We start from the raw sequence: 18190 nt of genomic DNA, 5'->3' as shown, positions 1-18190 counted from the left end.
TCACTCATCTCATTTCAGGTACTGCCTTACACCATGTAAAGAGAAGCTGGGCTCCCCTTCAAACTATCCTGCATATCAGTTATGTTTGTATGTCACCATAAACACTAATTACAGTTGTATGGTTTCAGAGTAACAGCCGTGTTAGTCTGTATCCGCACAAAGAAAAAGGAGGACTTGTGGCACCTTAGAGACTAACCAATTTATTTGAGCATAAGCATAAGCATGTAGTGGAAAATACATGCATCCGATGAAGTGAGCTGTAGCTCACGAAAGCTTATGCTCAAATAAATTGGTTAGTCTCTAAGGTGCCACAAGTCCTCCTTTTCTAATCACAGTTGTATATCCATATTGCGGCATTTCCTTGCACTCTTAGGGAAGGAGAAGAGTGATCCTAGGTTTGACTGGTCAGGGATGTCTGCACTATATACTTAAATATGGTAAGTAGTATTATTCCAGGGTATAAATACATTAGTGGGTACTAGGAGAAAAAACACTTAACTGGAACTCAATATATAAATCTGACACAGAAAGAAATCCAGCATCAAAGGATTAAAATTGGCAAGGGTCAGTTATATAAGAAAAGTCTTAGCTGCTCTTCCACCATTAGAATCTAATCCACTTGCCTGGCAAAGGATCTGGTATAAAAAGTAGCAAAGAATCTACATCCAAACTCCAGCAGCAAAACCATCCTGCCCACCTATATCCACTGGTAGCTTCATTTGGATACAGTATTCTTCTTCTTTGCTTCCTATCCCAAACGACTATATACTGTTGCTGTGTGCTGTTAACCAGCTGCTGTGTTCTACCACAGAGGTGGCTGAACCTCTGTAGTCAGTGCAAGTGAAAACATTTCTTTAGGCCACTTTAGGATAAGTGGCATTAGAGAAATATAAGTTTCACTGTCATTCCTCCTAAGAGACCTGGAGTGGAATCCCTTATGAGTAACATAACATACAAAATCCACATGAGAGCTTTTTACTGATAAAAAAAACATTGAGTCATTTGGTGAACAATCCAGCTCACTAACATCAGGTAAAGAGTAACAGGAAATCATTGTCTAGTTAACGCAGGTACTAACTGTTACATGGCATGGGTTTATATACAGTGGGCCAGATCGCCAGCTGGCATACATTGACAGAGCTCCACAGAAGTCACTCTACCAGCTGAAGGACAGACCCAGAGTACTCTTATCATGTATAAGAGTGGCATGCATTTCCCCCACTTAGAGTATGTCTAAACCACAGCCACACACTACGGCACAGCAGCTGCAACATAGACGTTTCCTACATTGACAAAAGGGGATGGTCAATTGATACTGTTAATCCATAGCTAGGTTGAAGGAAGAATTTTTCCATCCATCTAGCTGTGTCTACAGTGGGGGCTTAGGTCAACCTAACTATGTCGCACAGGGCAAGACATTTGTCCACAGCCCTGAGCAATGTCGCTAGGTCAATCTAAGCTTTAGGTTTAGATGAGCCCTTAGGGTGTGATCCAAAGTTCAGTGAAGCCAACAGAAAGAGCTCCACGGGGCTCTGGATCAGCTCCTTATTCATCATCTTCGGGAGCAGACGGCACAGGGCATACAATGGACAAGCACACTTACTCATTCTTCTCAACATCCAGGATGAGCTCTTTCCCCTCGACTGTCATCTTGACTTCTGCTTTGAATGGGTGCTACATGCAACAGAGAAACTGCCCATTACACATACAGCATGATCATTGTGAATACCTAAGTGTTCATCAACTTGGCAATTACTTTGTTTGCAAGTGCAAACCTCCCCTTATTCCACCCTGCAGCGTTGAGCACGTCTCCCGCCCCTGCTGTGCCCAGTAGGCAGAGACGGATGGAGGTGGAATGCTCAGAAAGAAGAATGATGTGTTGTTACTCCTTTGGAAATATGGACAGGACCCATGCCTCAGAGCCCAAGGAATGCTTGGTCACTGGAAAAACATCCTAGCACGATTTGCCTGATACAGAGCTGTGCTTACACTATTTCTTAGCAGATGGCAGCGGTAATGGTCCAGGAAAGAAGCTTTCTTCTACAAAGTGAAGTGGTGGAGAACCACTGGTCTATAGCATGCACAATTTGTATAAAAAGTCTCCTGCCCAGAAAAACTACTCAACATATATTGAAACTGCAGCCATGTTGGTCTACAACATATGGTAGGCACTCTACATCTACCTTGCTAGGATGTACTCAGAGACCTGGTTTTCTATGAAGGCCCTAATATCATTTCAAATGTCAATATAGACAGGTCCAAAGATCTGGTGTACTTATATTTACAGTATACAGATATATAGCTGTATACAGGTATAGCAAGTTATGTGTATCCCTAGTGTTAAATAAATGGTAGGGCTGGAAGAAGACAAACTGGAGGTGTGCATTGTACACAGGTGAGGTGTATACACCTGCTAGACAGGATGCATTACCTGAAAGGTGTTCCCAGTAACCACTGCATTATACTTATTTTCATTATTAGGCAGATACAATTAAAACACAAGGAGGGAGGGGGAGAGAGATCAAGGATATAAACTACAGCCAAACACCTCATTACTCGATGTGTCTGCTACTACTGGATTTGTTTTTTTAGTACAGTCTTTTGTTTTTATACTAATTCATACAAAGGAACATGGGGCCGTTCAGCACAGAAACAAGTTTTAAATGACCACAGAGCTGATAAAAATTAGCTGCTTACTAGCAGTGATCTAAAACGTAAAAAGTAAATTGACTCAGTACAACTGAGGATATTACAAGACTTTCTCAGTACAACTGAGGATATTACAAGACTTTCTCTTAAAGGAAGTTGCCTCCTAAAGAGGCACGAAAGGCTGCTTTTACTGTATTAGAATTTTAAGATAAAGAAGTACTTAGAAATAAGAGCGTCAGGTTATTTCCTCATCATTTACTCAACATACAAGGGGATTTCACACCACAGAAACCACGTGAAACCATAAGAGTATTTTAAAGAATTGCTTGGCTGAAACAGTCTGTCAGTCAACATGCGTGTTCAGATCCCTTTGCGTTAATCCCAACTCTAGTGTCAATTATGAAAGTTGCCTTTCGTATCCATGTGGCAGGTCTCCATTCTGATATTCTGCTAATCCTGTGCCTATTGAAGTCAATGGGAGTCTTTCCTTGGCTTCCATGAATCAGGCCCATAGAGATTATATCCAGCAGACGGCAGGGGTTACTGGGAGGCCAAACTCATCCTGAAAACCATCACTCATGTGAGCAGCCTTTATTCCTGAGAGGACTCCCCGTGATATCCCAGGACACTCACTTAGGGGTGCAGCATTCAGGCTCTGACTAGGAATGGATCATTCCCCCTAGATCTGAACATGGGAGGACCATCCTTGTGGAGATGCAGAGGAAGCAGATGAACCTCCATCCATTACCCCCCTCTGCCTTGTACCTTTGGAGACCTGTCTGAGGCTCCAGGAGAGGGCTGGGGCTGTTTCTCCTCCTCCCTGGTACCCAAGAGCGACTCCACTGAGGAGGCGACACAGTCCCAAGCTGCATTACCCTTTCATTGCCCTCACTCTTTGCAACAGAGTCCTCTTCGTGGAACATCCTGAGATTTGCTGCTGGCAGGATAACCCAGTTCGTGTGATTCCAATGGAGCTGCCTTGCCAGACACTGTGGGAGCCTGTAGAGAGCAGGTGCGGAGGCACAGGGCCTTTACGGATCCATTGGACTACATCCATGGTGATCCAACGGATCACAGGGTGTTGGAGTTGGGTGCAGCTTCCTCCATGAGGGAAAACCTGCCTTCCCACACCTGACTAAGATTTGGAGCAAACTCCCAAGGAGACCAGCACTGAGTTATCCTGCCCCTGGGCCTCCCTCCTGAAGGTTTTTGCCACTGGAGGCCACAGACAGCCTGTTACTGTTATCATCGGTGGGTGTGTTAAATGGCTGCTGGGCTCTTCCCTGAGACAGCTGCATTTCAGGGGTGGGTAAGCAATCTCAGGACTAAGGGCTTGGCTACACTTGTGAGTTACAGTGCAATAAAGGAGCCCCAAGCGCACTAGTTCGCTCCCCGTCCACACTGGCAAGGCACGTAGAGCGCTCCGACTCCACGGCTACAGCGCTGCTGGTTCTCCACCTCGGCGACTGGAATAACGTTTGCTGCACCCCCCTGGAGGGCTGCAGTGCCAGTGTGAACAAGGTGTTGCTTTACTGCACTCTGATCAGCCTCCGGAAACGTCCCATAATCCCCTTAAGTCAAGTGGCCACCCTTGTCATTGTTTGGAATCAGCTGTAGGAATGTGGAAATGCCCTTTGAAAGCTCCGTTTCTGACAGCCGGCTGCTTATCTGCTCCGAGACAAAGCAACCATTAGTGTGGAATGCTGTGTGTGAGAGAGACTTGGGGGTCTGCTGCTGTCTGAACTTACCAGACAGCATGCTGACATGCTCTCAGCCCCCCCAAAAACCCACTCTCTCTCCCCCCACATACACACAACACACTCCCTGTCACACTCCACCCCAGACCCCCCCATTTGAAAAGCACATTGCAGCCACTTGCATGCTGGGATAGCTGCCCATAATGTACTGCTCCCAATACCACTGCAAGTGCCGCAAATGTGGCCATGCCAGTGCGCTTGAAGCTGTCAGTGTGGACAGATTGCAGCGCTTTCCCGACTGCGCTCTCTGAAGGCGGGTTTAACTCAAAGCGCTCGACATCTGCAAGTGTAGCCATGCCCATAGTCTAAAGCGCTTTGGGGTCCTTCAGAATGGAAAGTGATACAGCAGCCAGAGTTATTTGTTATTATTGCTTAGGGTACAGACTAAGCTCCATCTCCAAACCTGGAGCACACATCCGCCACAAAGGCGGGGCACAGTCCGCATTCATATTCTGATCAGTAGTGGCTCTCTGCACAGATCCTTATGGAGGTAGGATTCCAGCTTGGAGCTGAGATACTGTGCACAGAAAGCAGCGCTTTATCGCCACTGGGCAGGGGATCTTATAGGTCATGCTTAGCCCCTCTCTGTAGCGCTCCCCTATGGCACCATATGCCAAGTGGGTGCATTGCAGCCTGTGAGCTTTGGGGAGAGACCAGATCACAGCTAACAGCTCCCCACTATGCTGGTGCGGTTTCTGAAATGCTCCTATAGCCTGCATGTGCCTACAGTGACCGGGATTTGGTCTGAAGAATTTAAGAGACATCACCAGATCCAATCAACCATGTCACACCTTGGGTGATAATATTTGAAAAAAAAAAAAAATTAAGAGCACCTTTCCTGTCAACGGGGTCATATGACATACCTTCACACTGATGGTGGTGTTTCCTGTGGCTTTCCACTGGGGTGTTATTTCTTCCTGGTATAGCTGTGGGCCAACACTGCTGTTTTCTCCTGGGGAGCACAGACAGTTGCTCAGAATCAAAACTCCACTGCAAAGCCCAGCATTTAGGGTTTAATCCTGCCCCATCATAGACAACGGGAGTTTTGCCCTTGACTTAATGGAACAGGATCAGATCCTTCAAAAGACAGCATATAAACAGCAAAAAGCAAGAACTGTTTGAATTATTTGGCCACTAATGTCTCTAAATATATCTAAGCACATTGTTTAATATTAGCAGCAGAAAAGATTTTCCCTATAACTTTTTACATCTACATTTCTGAGAGTACAGACGTATACAAGCACAGGCATTGATCCAGCAGAGCACTTAAGCATGTGCTTAAATGTTAGCACATGAGAAATCTGATCGACTTAAATGAGGCTTAAAAACTTCTGCTGTGCTGGATGAGGGGCCATGTGCTCAGCTCCTCTCTGGATCAGGCCAGTAATAAATATACAAACCATGGATAAGTGCAGCTGGACAGAGCAGTAATTGTTGAAGAGGATTTTTAAATAGGAGTTGTAAAAGGCACATTAATTGCTGGAACAAAGATGGAGAAACTCCCTGAAGCACTTAAATAATTCTCTTAGTCTGAAACTAACAGGCATGGCCGACCTGTCCAACAATCCCATAGCAATGCCCAATGGTGTTTTCCCCTTTAAAGCAGGTCTGTCTATTCTTTCCCCTGAGACAAGGCCAGGATCAGGGAATATCTTTCATTGAACCAATTTCTGTTGGTGAAAGAGAGAAACTTTTGTGCTCCACAGACCTCTTCTTCAGGTCTGGGAAAGAGAATGGGAACAGCACTTCTCATGATATCTAAACTCATGGAGTTCTAGAGGGAACCAGTTCTCTTTAACGACTCTTCCAGACCCCATCCAGCAGATCTGTATCATGGAATGCTGCCCCAAGCAGAGAGAGCTGAAATACATAATTTGCCGTATCTGTCTTTCCAGCATTTGACTCGGGTGTAAAAGCCCCTGGTGTCAACGCCTTCACAAGACACTCAGAGGAGAGGGTAATCCACTGGGGACAGTGACAGCAAGTGGAAGTGGGAAGCGAATCTTATTCTATTAGGACCCTGTGATTAACCACCAGGTAAAAATGCCCCTGGGTTTAATGAGACAAGGGGCTATCTGTTGCCAAAAGAAACAAGCTTTGGAAGGCACAGAGCTCTTCCTCCCAGCTAATGTCAATCCCAGCCTGCCTGCAACCTGCTGACCTGCAATTAGGGCTATCACCCAACCACCGCTATCATTGCTTTCCTGCTGAGCTGGGTTTTTACAGCTGGGAGTGTGTTGCAGAGAGAGATAGGAACCTCTGCCATTCCACGCCGCTAGAAATCCCCAGGGCACATCCTGGACGGACCCTGGTCCCAGCAGCAGACAAGACATTGCTTATAACCACGTATCCCCCAAACAACAGCAAAAAAAAAAAAGAGAGAGAGGATTGTCTATGGGCGCAGCCTGCAATGCGTGTTCTCTGGGTGTTCTCGTTGATTTGCTAGGAGGCTGGCTGCGCTATTCATGCCGGCAAACCTTCTGTTCAGGGATTGAAGGAGTGAGTGGAAGATATAAAAGAACAAAAAAAGGGGGGGAGGGGGCAGGGGAGGGAAGGTACATTATCATGGCCAGGAGCCAGCGTTAGAATAAAGCCCCACACATTCACCCGACCCAGCCAGCCCCTGGCTCTGGGTTCCCACAGCTCGGATCGTCCCCCCCGGCTTTGAGGGTCCCTTTCCCCGGCATCTTCCCCCGCGGACTTACTTCTCCAGCCTGCGGGCTCCAGGGCGGGGAGCAGCAGCAGCGGCAGCAGGAAAGGAGCCGGGGAGCCCCAGGCTGGCCCCGCAGCCCCAGGCATGGCTCCTCGGGGCGGCTGGCACCCAGGCACCCTCCGGACCCGCCGGGGGCTGGCCGAGGCTCCGCGCCCGCCGGCGCCGGGGATCCCCGCGGAGGCTCGCTCGGCGGCTCGCCGCAGGCTCGGATGCCGCCCGGCGAACTGGCGGCCGCTCCCCGCAGCGCTCCGAGGTCGGGGCCGTCTCCCCACGCCCAGCCAGGAGCCAGCCCCCGAGTCCGCCCAGTGGGGGCGTCCCTCCGCCAGGCAGATGCGGGGCAGCGACCCTGACCCTGTCGCCGAGCCCAGGGATAAGGCACTGCCCCCCCCCCCCAGAGTGGGGCCCTTCAGATGGGGAGGGGGTTGGGTTTAGCCCATTATAGGGCTAGAGGCCACATCTAGGTTTGGGTTCCGAAGCTGCCCCCCTTCCCCCCAGATTCAGTGTTTAAGGTAAGGGGGTGGTGGGAGGGGGGGGGGGATCAGTGTCAGAGATGTCAGGGTCTGATCAGGCAATCCCCCGAGCTGTGCGCCCAGCCCCTGTGCACATGCCACCCCCCGTGCGGAGTTGGGCATTGCCAGCTCTCAGAAAACCGCCCAAAGGCGAACCATGCGCTAAGAGAGCCAGGGTTGTCTTCCGGAGTCTGCAGGCAGCCTGAAGCAATCGCTGAGCCCTGCTAACGATCTGGCTCATCATCTCAACTAAGCGTTAGCTCTGGTGCCTAATGAGGGCAGTTTAAATGGCGACACCATGAACATTTTCCTTTCAAGGAAACATTCTGCTAATGCATTTACCCGCAATCCCCAAAGCCCCAGCTGCCCCCCACCTAACTTCCCAAACCTCCAGCCACCTGCCTAACTGCTCCCCCACTGGAGATACAGGTTGGCAATCCAAAAATCTATAACGCACTGAAAACTTAGGCACAGGGCAAACCAAACAGAATTTACTCTCCAGACAAACAGCAGCAGGGGGCCTGGACTGAGTGTTTCTATCCATTTTCATAATTAATCCCCTCTCTGTCCCTAGCAGAAGTGGCATGGCTGGCGGACAGGGGGCTGTGGCTAGGACATCCCTAACTGCTGCAATGGCCCTCTCAGGAGCATGACCAGACAATGCAATCTGGAGCAGCCCTCTCCCACCTCTGCATCAGCAAGTCTAGGGGCTGGACCCCACACAGGCTGCACCAGAGGTGCAGAGGTTCTTGGGCAGGGCCAGGGGGATATATGCATTATCTCTGACATATGCATGATTATACCAGGGTTCAAAAAAGAACTAGATAAATTCATGGAGGATAAATCCATCAATGGCTGTCAGCCAGGTTGGGCAGGGCTGGTTCCCTAGCCTCTGTTTGCCAGAAGCTGGGAATGGGTGACAGGGAATGGATCACTTGATGATTCCCTGTTCTGTTCATTCCCTCTGGGGCACCTGGCACTGGCCGCTGTCGGTAGACAGGATACTGGGCTAGATGGACCTCTGGTCTGACCCAGTATCGCTGTCCTTATCTCCCCACCCGCCCTGTGGATGTACCCCCAGGAAAATAAATACATCTCCAAGCCAATAGAATTCAGGAGAGTGCCATGGCTAGGGGCTGTGTCCTGGGGCATGGCCATCTCATAGCTTCCCCTTCTGCTCAAACACAGCACTACCAGCACCTTCTGCCTCAGTTTCCTCCCAACAGTAGGTCTTCTCAGCTTGCCACACAAAAACCAGTGCTAGAGATGTGGTTTGGCCCACTGCCAAGTCACAGCCAAATATAACCCCTTCTGGGGTAACAACAGTACAACTCAAGAGTCCCAACAAGCCTCAGGCCCTTCAGGTCACCCGAATCTCAGTCCCTTTTTTGGTTACCTTTGAGTCTTGCCCTCTACTCTGGTGCAGAGCAGTCAGCCCCTGGGCTGGATCCCCTAGAGAACCATTCTTCTGCAGATCCTGGCTCAGGGTCTTCAAAAGAAACCTACCCACTCCCTGTGGTTGTACACCCTCAGACTGACCACTCCACATTTTATGAGGCCCAGGTGTCCTTTAATCTATCATCTGCTGTCTCTTAGGCCCCTCCTTCAACTAATTAATGATGGCACAGGTGTAATAGATTAGACTAACGAGCTTTTAACCCATCCTAGTCCATGATGGAGTTTCATCCCATCACAGGCTACCAGGGTCATTGCTGGCATACAGGCACCAGGCTCCTGCATAGACAGACCTGGCCTCCCCCGGTGAAGTGGCCCACCCAGTTCCCAGAGCTGAAAACACAATAGAGTTTGAGTTGCTCAAGCAAAGACCAGGCCTTCTAGGGCAAAGAGAAGCATTTCCTTATGGTTCAATTCTACACCAGAAGAAATTAGGACAAGTTATTGGGGTCTATGCAGGGACTACCAGTTACGATTCTGTGGCCTGTGTTTTGCAAGTCAGACTAGTTGATCATAATGGTCCCTTCTGCCCTTTTCTACTCATTGATCCAAGGAAACACATCACATTATCTACTTTTGCTTACGTTTTCTTTAGAGTCTCAGCATGAATGTCCACACTTTCCCCAAAGATGAGGATGATTAACCATGTTTATTAGGGCAGTGCCTAAGGTCCAGCCAAAAATGGGTCCCTATTGTTCTAGGTGCTATACAAACCTAGAAAGAGACGATTCCTGTATCGAAGAGCTGGCAATTTAAATCGACAAGGCAGACCCAGGTGGGGGAAGTCGTAGGACACACATGTTGCGAGAGCAGTGGGATGGCAGCAAATGTCACATTAGTTCCATGATGTTTTTCTTCCTTTTGGTGGGTTTACTTAGGAGGGGATCTGCTACATGGAAAGAAAAGGGAAGGGAGCTCAGAGGGATAGAGCAGGATAAGAGGGACAGCTATGGAGCGGAGCTGAGGTGAGGAGATCTACACCAGCTTAAACTTCATCCACCCCGCAAGATGTGCTCCCATAGATGTGGATTTCTTTATGAATTGTCCTCCTGTGATTCATAATAAATGTAGCTAAAGATCATGACCTGAAGATATAGGCATGTCATTTTTATTGAGAGGGATCTATGTTTAAAAATCAGAAGTCAGAACATAAGAACGGCCATACGAGGTCAGACCCAAGATCCATCTAGCCAATGCCAGGTGCCCCAGAGGGAATGAACGGACCAGGTAACCATCAAGTGATCCATCCCCTATCACCCATTCCCAGCTTCTGGCAAACAGAGACTAGGAAGACCATCCCTGCCCATCCTGGCTAATAGCCATTGATGGACCTAGCCTCCATGAATTTATCTAGTTCTTTTTTGAAACCTGTTATAGTCTTGGCCTTCACAACATCCTCTAGCAAGGAATTCCACAGGTTGACTGTGCGTTGTGTGAAAAAATATTTCATTTTGTTTGTTTTAAACCTGTTGCCTATTAATTTCATTTGATGACCCCTAGTTCTTGTGTTATGAGAAGGTGTAAATAACAACACTTCCTTAATTACTTTCTCCACACCAGTTGTGATTGTTCATTCTATCATATCCTCCCTTGGTTGTCTTTTTTCCCCAAACTGAAAAGTCCCAGTCTTATTAATCTCTCCTTATATGGAAGCCGTTCCATATGCCTAATCATTTTTGTTGCCCTTTTCTGAACCTTTTCCAATTCCAATATATCTTTTCTGAGATGGGGCAACCACATCTGCACGCAGTATTCAAGATGTGGGCCTACCATGGATTTATATAGAGGCAACATGGTATTTTCTGTCTTATTATCTATCCCTTTCTTAATGATTCCCAACATTCTATTTGCTGTTTTGACGGCCGCTGCACATTGAGTGGATGTTTTCAGAGAACTATCCACAATGACTGCAAGATCTCTTTCTTGAGAGGTAACTCAAGTGTTAAAGTGCACAGGCAGATAGAGATTGGAGGCATTTGGCTCTGGTGCTTTGAAAGAGATTTGGTATTGTGGTGTCTCAGGAGGCCAAGTAAACTCATTATTTGCTGTCTAAACTCTTCAGAAGATTATTGATCTGTATGATCCATAAAATCCTCTACTTTCCCCTCTACAGTAAAAATGGCTGTAGGAGAGTGATCAGCAAATTCACTTAGAAAGGAGCAGTTAGCAGATGGTTTCTATATGCATGCTGGATCTGTGTTGTCTTCCTGAGTATACCAATAAATCAGGATGATGGAAAATTAAGATTCCATTTGGAAGAAAGGTTTGCTAGGGGCTGTAATGATTTTCTGTCTTGCCCTAATTCCAGGAGCTTTCCCAATGCTACTAAACGTCTCTGGTAAAAGAACATTCAGGACCCTTAATGGTTACTGTGACTGGGGGAGATGTCTGTATCGAACTGTGAACTCCATTTTGTTTTGTGACTTCCATTTTTGTACCCAGTCTCCCATTTCATGTGCTAGCTGCCATTTTGTGTTCTGGGTTGAAAAACCAGCCTGTGCCTTGAAAAGGCAGGTCTATTCCAGACACTGCCCTGCCAGGCAGCGGGGTGGGGCAGCTTGGAGGGGACTATCAAAGAGGCAACCATGGAGGGCCGTCAGCTTTATGTAAGCTGGATCTGAATGAGTGCACCCCCTGACCTCTCGTGATGAGCTGGGGGGGAAAAGACTTCAGGACCGGACCGTATTCACATGAACACACCTACTCTGCCTAGGTATTGAGCAGACAGAGCTGTGTTGGCAAAGCCTGAGCCTTAGACCTGCTCCGGGGCAGCGTTTCTGGGAAAGGGGCTGCCTAGCCTGGACTAGCCAGGAGGTTCCGCGCCCGCTGCTGAAAGCACCGAGCGCTGTGGTGAGTGGCGGGACCTTGGATGTGGCGTCCCAGACGTTGCAGTAGAGAGGCCAGGGCAGTGCGGGAAGCACCAGTGCAGCAGCCAATGGCAGCGACGTGAACGGTGGCGCAGAGGTGGGCCGCAGGCAGCAATGCCGAGCGAACCGCTGCAGCTGGGGGCCAGCTGCCACAGCAATAGCAGCAGAAGCGCCAGGTGATGTCTTCCCCGCGCCGGGGTGGGCGGTGAACTCTCCCGGACGTACCTCTGAACTCTCCCCTGCGAGTGGGGTGCGATGGAGGGCGAGGGCAGTGGGGTGCGAAAGGAACATCGGTTTGTCGGACTTTCGCACCACAAGGCGAGGAGCTGAGGCGAAGGACGCTGCCCAGTGTACTCTGGTTTGCTTATGTTTGTGAAGGCGGGGGGGGGGAAAGGAGTGGTGGTGGTTCCAAAACCAGTGCTCAGTTCCCTTTCCCTGGTAATAAAACTTCTCATTTGTTTTACCCAGAAGTGGGGAAGTATCGCCTCTCGGAGACGCCCGGCGGTGGTGGAAAATTTTCCCAGATTACTGAGGGGGAGGTGGCTCAAGCCGGTTCTGTTTTGTAGGGTTGAGATAAACCTCTAGCTACTGAATCCGGCCCTTGTTGTTGCCAACTTCACCTGGCAGAAGGGTTACCTGTGAATGACTCTCCGTGATGGGCCCACCGCAGGGGATAATGGTTTTTCTTCACCTGGGACACGCATGGGTGTGGGCTGGAATGTCCCATCTGGGCACAGGGCAAACGGGGTTACAGACTGTATTTAAGGGCGGGATGCTCTCTGAGAAGCGTGCTCACCCACTGCTGCGTGCCACAAGACTGGGCTAGTGAGCGAGAGGAGGAAAGAGGAATTTTGCCTAGCCTGAAATGCTGACCAGACCTCAGGCTCACCGAAGGGGTGAGGGCAGTGTAAGAGGGTGTACAACGCAGGCCGGTTTGTTAGTTTGCCAAGATCTGGGACGCTCTAGAGCTTTCCTGAATGTAAAATTGCCTGTGGTAAAGAAATCCATTTGCTCAGCCCGTGATTCCTTGATTGCCTTCCACGTTGTCACTGAAGGGGTTAACTCCATCGAGATGCTCTGAGAGGTTGCAGAAAGGTGGAACACCTATGCAGCTGGGGGCTCCAGAGGGCTGAGTCTTTAGTTCTGGCTCTGAGGTGGCCAGGCGGCATAGCCCTATGTCCCAAGGAGAGGTGGGCTGCACTGGGGAGTGTGCCTTAGAGTATGTCTACACTGCAATTAAACAGCCGGGGCTAGCCTAGGTCAGCTGACTCGGGCTCACAGGGCTTGGACTATGGAGCTATTTAATTGAGATGTAGATGTTCTGGCTCAAGCTACAGCCTGGGACCCCATGAGGGAGGGAATGTCCCAGAGCCTGGGCTCCAGCCCTATCTGGAACATCTACTCCTCAATGAAACAGCCCCATAGCCCAAACCCCATGAGCCAGAGCCAGCTGCCATAGGCCAGCCACCAGTGTTTAATTGCAGTATAGACATACCCTTAGAGACCCAGAGCTAGGAACAGTGACCTGGCTCTGGCCAGGCCGAGGTGGCTTAGGAACAAAGGGGACCCAACAGACTGATGTCCTTCCAGAGAGCTATTGAGCCAGGTTGTGACAGTTATCACTTCTTCGAGGAAATGTTACAATCGCAGCTGGTCAGTGGTGGTTTTGTGTGTCTTGCCAGCTCTTCAGCTTTTCACAAATCAGAGAGAGACAGAGATAGAGAGAACAAAGGCTTGCAGGGCCCAACTTTTTCATCTATGTTTGTGCATATCCATGACTGGGAATCCTAGGTACTATCACAATGAATAAGACAGATCTCATTTGCCCTCAAAATGGCAGCTGACTTGGGGTAAGAGCAGAGGGCAGCTGGCGTTGAGTAAGTTCTGCAGACCCTTGGTCCGAAGAAAGAAAAAGATAAATTGTGGCAGCTATGTGGCACAGCTTTACTAGCATCAGGATCTTCCCCCCTTGTCTACTTTTCACAGCGTGGTGGACAAACTGTGTTAGAAGAACACCACGGTTTCACAGGGGCTGGTGCCCAACTGTTTCAAAGCACTCATCGTTTAACTAGCTAGTATAGGACCTGTTCCCTACCTCCCTTACTGATGCAAGCAGTCCCATGATGTCAATGGGGCAAGTAGTCCTTGTCTGAGTAGCATCAATACAGGGTCACAGCTGGGTCTCAAAACACCGCAGTGGAGCAGAGGAGTGTTACCTTTTACATATTGGTAAACTGAGGCATGGGGAGGTTAAAGGATTTTCCCTGCTTCATCCAATGAATGTCTCACAGGTCAGAGCAGAAACCAGGAAGCTGCATGTTCTAACCTCACAATGAATCAGTGTCACAGCTGGAACAGAAACCAGGACTCCTGATTTCCAGATCCCCATTCTAACCGCTGGCACGCACCCCTCCAGTATGCAGTCATCCACACCACCACGGAAGTTGTGTCTGTATCACAGTTTGTAATGATGCTATTACAGAAAACAGTGTGTCAGACAGAGCACCACGGGGCTTTGTCCTCTCAGTACATATATTGAACTACAATAATGCAAATAGAAAAGACACTTATGCAGAGGCTGTGTAAATGCCTGGCATATCTTTGAAAACAATCTGGCTTCCTATAATGCAGCAAACCTTCTTCCAAAGTTCCCACATCTACTCTTCAATCAGAAGATTGAGCCAAAAATGTATACTTCAAACAGACACACCAAAAAGAGAAAGGAACAGTGTCATAATCATTGTAGGGTTCAGTCAGGAGGTGTTTGTGATTTTTGGTAGCACCCAAGAATTATAAAAAAACAACAACATTTAATAAATTACACATTATATGACAGTATTATTATCATTGGATTTTGGTTATATGAGCTTTGACCTCTTAATTTACAGTCATCAGAAACCCCATCTATAAAAATAGAACCTCACACTGTCCAGTTGTGCGTTGTTTATTGTTCAGACATGTTCACATGGAGCGGCCCAGAGTATTTTAGGCTTAACAGGGCTCTTGTGGTTGCACGGCTGCCTCTGGCAAAGGAATTAGTCACATCCCGTCTAGCACTTCTGAAGCCTCTTCCTGTACCCCCTTCTTCAGAAAAGTCTTACTGAAGTAGTGGGGATTTTTGCTTGATTCACACCTGCAAGGTCAGCTGTAGACTATTTAGTAACTTAATTGATAGCCACATTGAGGAAATGGAATTCCTACATGTGCTTCCCAGTTCTGCTATCGAATGCTGATCTTGTGATTAAAGCACCGGAGTGGGACCCAGGAAATCTGGATTCTGTTCCCAGCTCTACCATGGACTTCCCATGGGACGTAGGCAAATTTAAAAGTGTTCCTGCCCAGTGACTATAAATGAGCACACAAATCAAGGGTGGTTGCATGCAAATGATTAGTTAGGTCTAAAAACAAGGACCTCCATCTCCCCACCTATAAAATGGGGACACTGATACTTGCCAATGAGATAGTGTTGCTGTGAAGCTAATATGAATTCATTAGTGTTTGTAAAGCACTTTAATGACTTGGATGGAAGACACTATACAAGGACAAAGAATTCATCATGAATTAGGAGTCATTCAAACAAGGAAATAGAAAGAATGCTTGTTAAAGTAATAAACCTGTTCAGAGACTAGACCCCCATGCTCTGGGTGTCCCTAACCCTCTGACTGCCAGAAGCTGGAATTGGACGACAGGGGATGGATCCCTCAATAATTGCCCTGTTCAGTTCATCTGGCATCAACCACAGGAAGACAGGATACTGGACTAGATGGACCATTGGCCATGCTGGGTCAGACCATTCTTATGTTCTAATAGTTTGGATTTGCATCAGATTAAAAGTGATATTTCAGTGATATTTCAGGGGAACTCTTTTAGGGAAAAGGAAAGGCTATTTAAGGAATCACCGTTAAAAGATTGACTCTGGAGGAAGTATTACCAAAAATGGCGGTCCCAGACAGAGAAGGGAACACTGCTTTGCTGCTCAGCATTTGAGATATTTGCCTTGACCGGGGGAGCATCCACATTCTTGACAGACTTGAACAGAATATTAAATCCTTCTGTATTAAAACATTTTGTCACCCAATATTTTTGACATTATCAAAGGGAGGAGACTGGGATTCAGTAGAAGCACCTGACAATTTAACAACTGACTTCACTATTTCAGGTGGTGACAGTTCGGAAGGGCTTCAGCTCGTCCCAAATCATCTGATTTAGCCTCCGTTTTTCCCCTTCCATTCAGAATGGCAGGAAATATTTGCAGAGCTCCGAGCAGCTGTCCTTTCCAAAGCAGGGAGACATGCCATAGATTGATAGTATACTGGATGTGGGCTTGGTCCTAGTCTGTTTTTAATGGGGCTAACAAACAAAAAATCAAACCACGATTTGTGCTTTTTAAAAGAGGGATTGGTGATGTTAAAACAAAGGATGATTAATTACACTGGAGCTTTCTCCATTTACAACTAAATGACCTTGGCTGTGGTGAAATTCATGGGTCAAAAAAACTGTACTGATTTAATTATACTTGCCTAGTTAAAAATGGTGCAATTCCTCCAGCATGGAAACAGTTATTCTTGTATAAATATGCTTATCCGAATATAACTTATTTCCATAAGAGGAATAGCTAAACTGACAAAAGCCACCTTCATATTGCTATGACTGCGTTCGCAGGAGTTGTACCATTATAATTATACTGGGGGAAAAAGTCACACCTGTGACCTAAGTTGTTACATTGTACCACAGCTGTAAATAGACCAGGTCTTGACTCATCTGGTTAGTGTGTGGCGTAGTGGGCATTTCCCTGCGATTTCCTGGGTGTGTAGATGTCTATAAAGTAAATTATCAAACCACCTTTTTAAATGGGGACCCTTACCTATAGTGAGTGTATTGGTTACAGAATTTTCCTGGGTGATCAAAATGCTGAGGTAACATTGAAAAACTCAGCCCACTAGTTTAGCTAGAGAACCTTCTGAAGGAGCAGAGAATTTTTGGGATCATGACACAATAAGGGACAACAGACTGAAACGTGGGGAATTCAAATGACCGACATACACTGAGGAGAAAAATCTCTTTGTGAAAGTCCACCACCATACCACAATAGTTAATACTCAACTTTGGCATCTTCTGCCTGTCCTAGAGCTCTTCAACTGTCCCAGTCTGCTCTTCACCAAACAGCCACTCCCAGCTCTTCCTAGCTGGAGCTCAGCCTTCTTCCCCACACTCACTCTCACTTTCTGGCCCAGTCACAGGTGTATTGGACCTCTCCTCCTCCCACACCTGCTCCCTCTTAAAGGGGCCAGTCACCCGGTCCCACTCCCATTGACAGCAATTGTGTATGTTCAGACCCTGAGTGTCTCTTGGCAGATGCTGAATGCTCCCAATTTCCACTGAGGTTCATGGGCATGCATGCCAGATCAGGGCCCCAATCAGAACGATGGCCAAAGGAGAGCTCACAAGGCAGTTCCCCCCGAAAAGGCAAAGGACACCTTTGTTAGGTAACTCAGTCTCCCAATAGAACACACAACATTCAGACTATTAATGGAAAGCAGCAGCTCTAGCTTCCTGCACATTGTAATGGCCCAGTCAAGTGTCTCCTTTTACCATCCCCGGAATCTATAAAAGGGAAAGTGCGGGGAGAGGGAGGTCAGAGTCAGGGAGTAATCCTGCTAACAGCTGCTTTACACTTTGGAAACATGCTTGTGTGGGAATTAGCACATTTGCTCACATGCATTCTCCAAAGCCATATCAGATTTCAATCAGAAGCCAATTTAGGAGCTAACAGGCATTTTTAGCTATTTATAAGACTTTTCTTTTAAGGGTCCATCCACACTACAGATATAATAGAATCAGGGGACCTGGTTGCAACATGGTCACAATGTGTAGTGTAAACGGAACCTAGCTATGTTCTTTAACTGGGTAAATCCTTAGACACCTTAAAACCTGGGATATATTATCTATAGGAAATCTAACACGTATCTATGCTATTTATATTGATACACAACCGCCCTTTTAGGTATCTGGAAAATAGCTATAGTAGATATAAAACCCTTTCCAGCTTCTCTTATAACTATTATTTCCCCTCAAAAAAGTAGTTTACTCCCTTTACATACTGTGTAAGTATTGACTCACTGGACACCTAATGAAATGTTACTGCTTTGATATGGAGTTAAACATTTTCACTGAATATTTGCACTTACTGCAGTAGAAATGATTAATTCCAGGGCAATCCACATGCCAAGGACTAGAATT

At 47.4% G+C, this 18190-nt stretch overlaps 1 protein-coding gene across 4 annotated transcripts in view; it reads right to left on the bottom strand.

The window, feature by feature from the left end:
* Positions 1–7287, bottom strand: part of ADAM19 (ADAM metallopeptidase domain 19) — a 52342-nt gene extending 45055 nt beyond the window's left edge. The window contains exons 1-3 of one of the 4 annotated variants that reach the window (XM_073355211.1): positions 7112–7287; positions 5270–5358; positions 1604–1674 (exon numbers count right to left, since the gene is read on the bottom strand). In XM_073355211.1, coding sequence (XP_073211312.1) covers positions 1604–1674; positions 5270–5358; positions 7112–7205 — 254 coding nt within the window. In that variant the 5' untranslated portion in view covers positions 7206–7287. Of the gene's footprint in view, positions 1–1599; positions 1675–5269; positions 5359–7111 lie in introns of those variants that run through there. The other 3 variants (XM_073355214.1, XM_073355215.1, XM_073355212.1) reach the window with 3 other exon arrangements.
* Between the last annotated feature and the right edge of the window lie 10903 nt (positions 7288–18190).

This window comes from Lepidochelys kempii, chromosome 8 (assembly GCF_965140265.1).
Source record: "Lepidochelys kempii isolate rLepKem1 chromosome 8, rLepKem1.hap2, whole genome shotgun sequence".
Classification (NCBI taxonomy): Eukaryota; Metazoa; Chordata; order Testudines; family Cheloniidae; genus Lepidochelys; species Lepidochelys kempii.
Note: the sequence above shows the minus strand (reverse complement) of the source record. Positions and strands in the feature narration are given on the sequence as shown.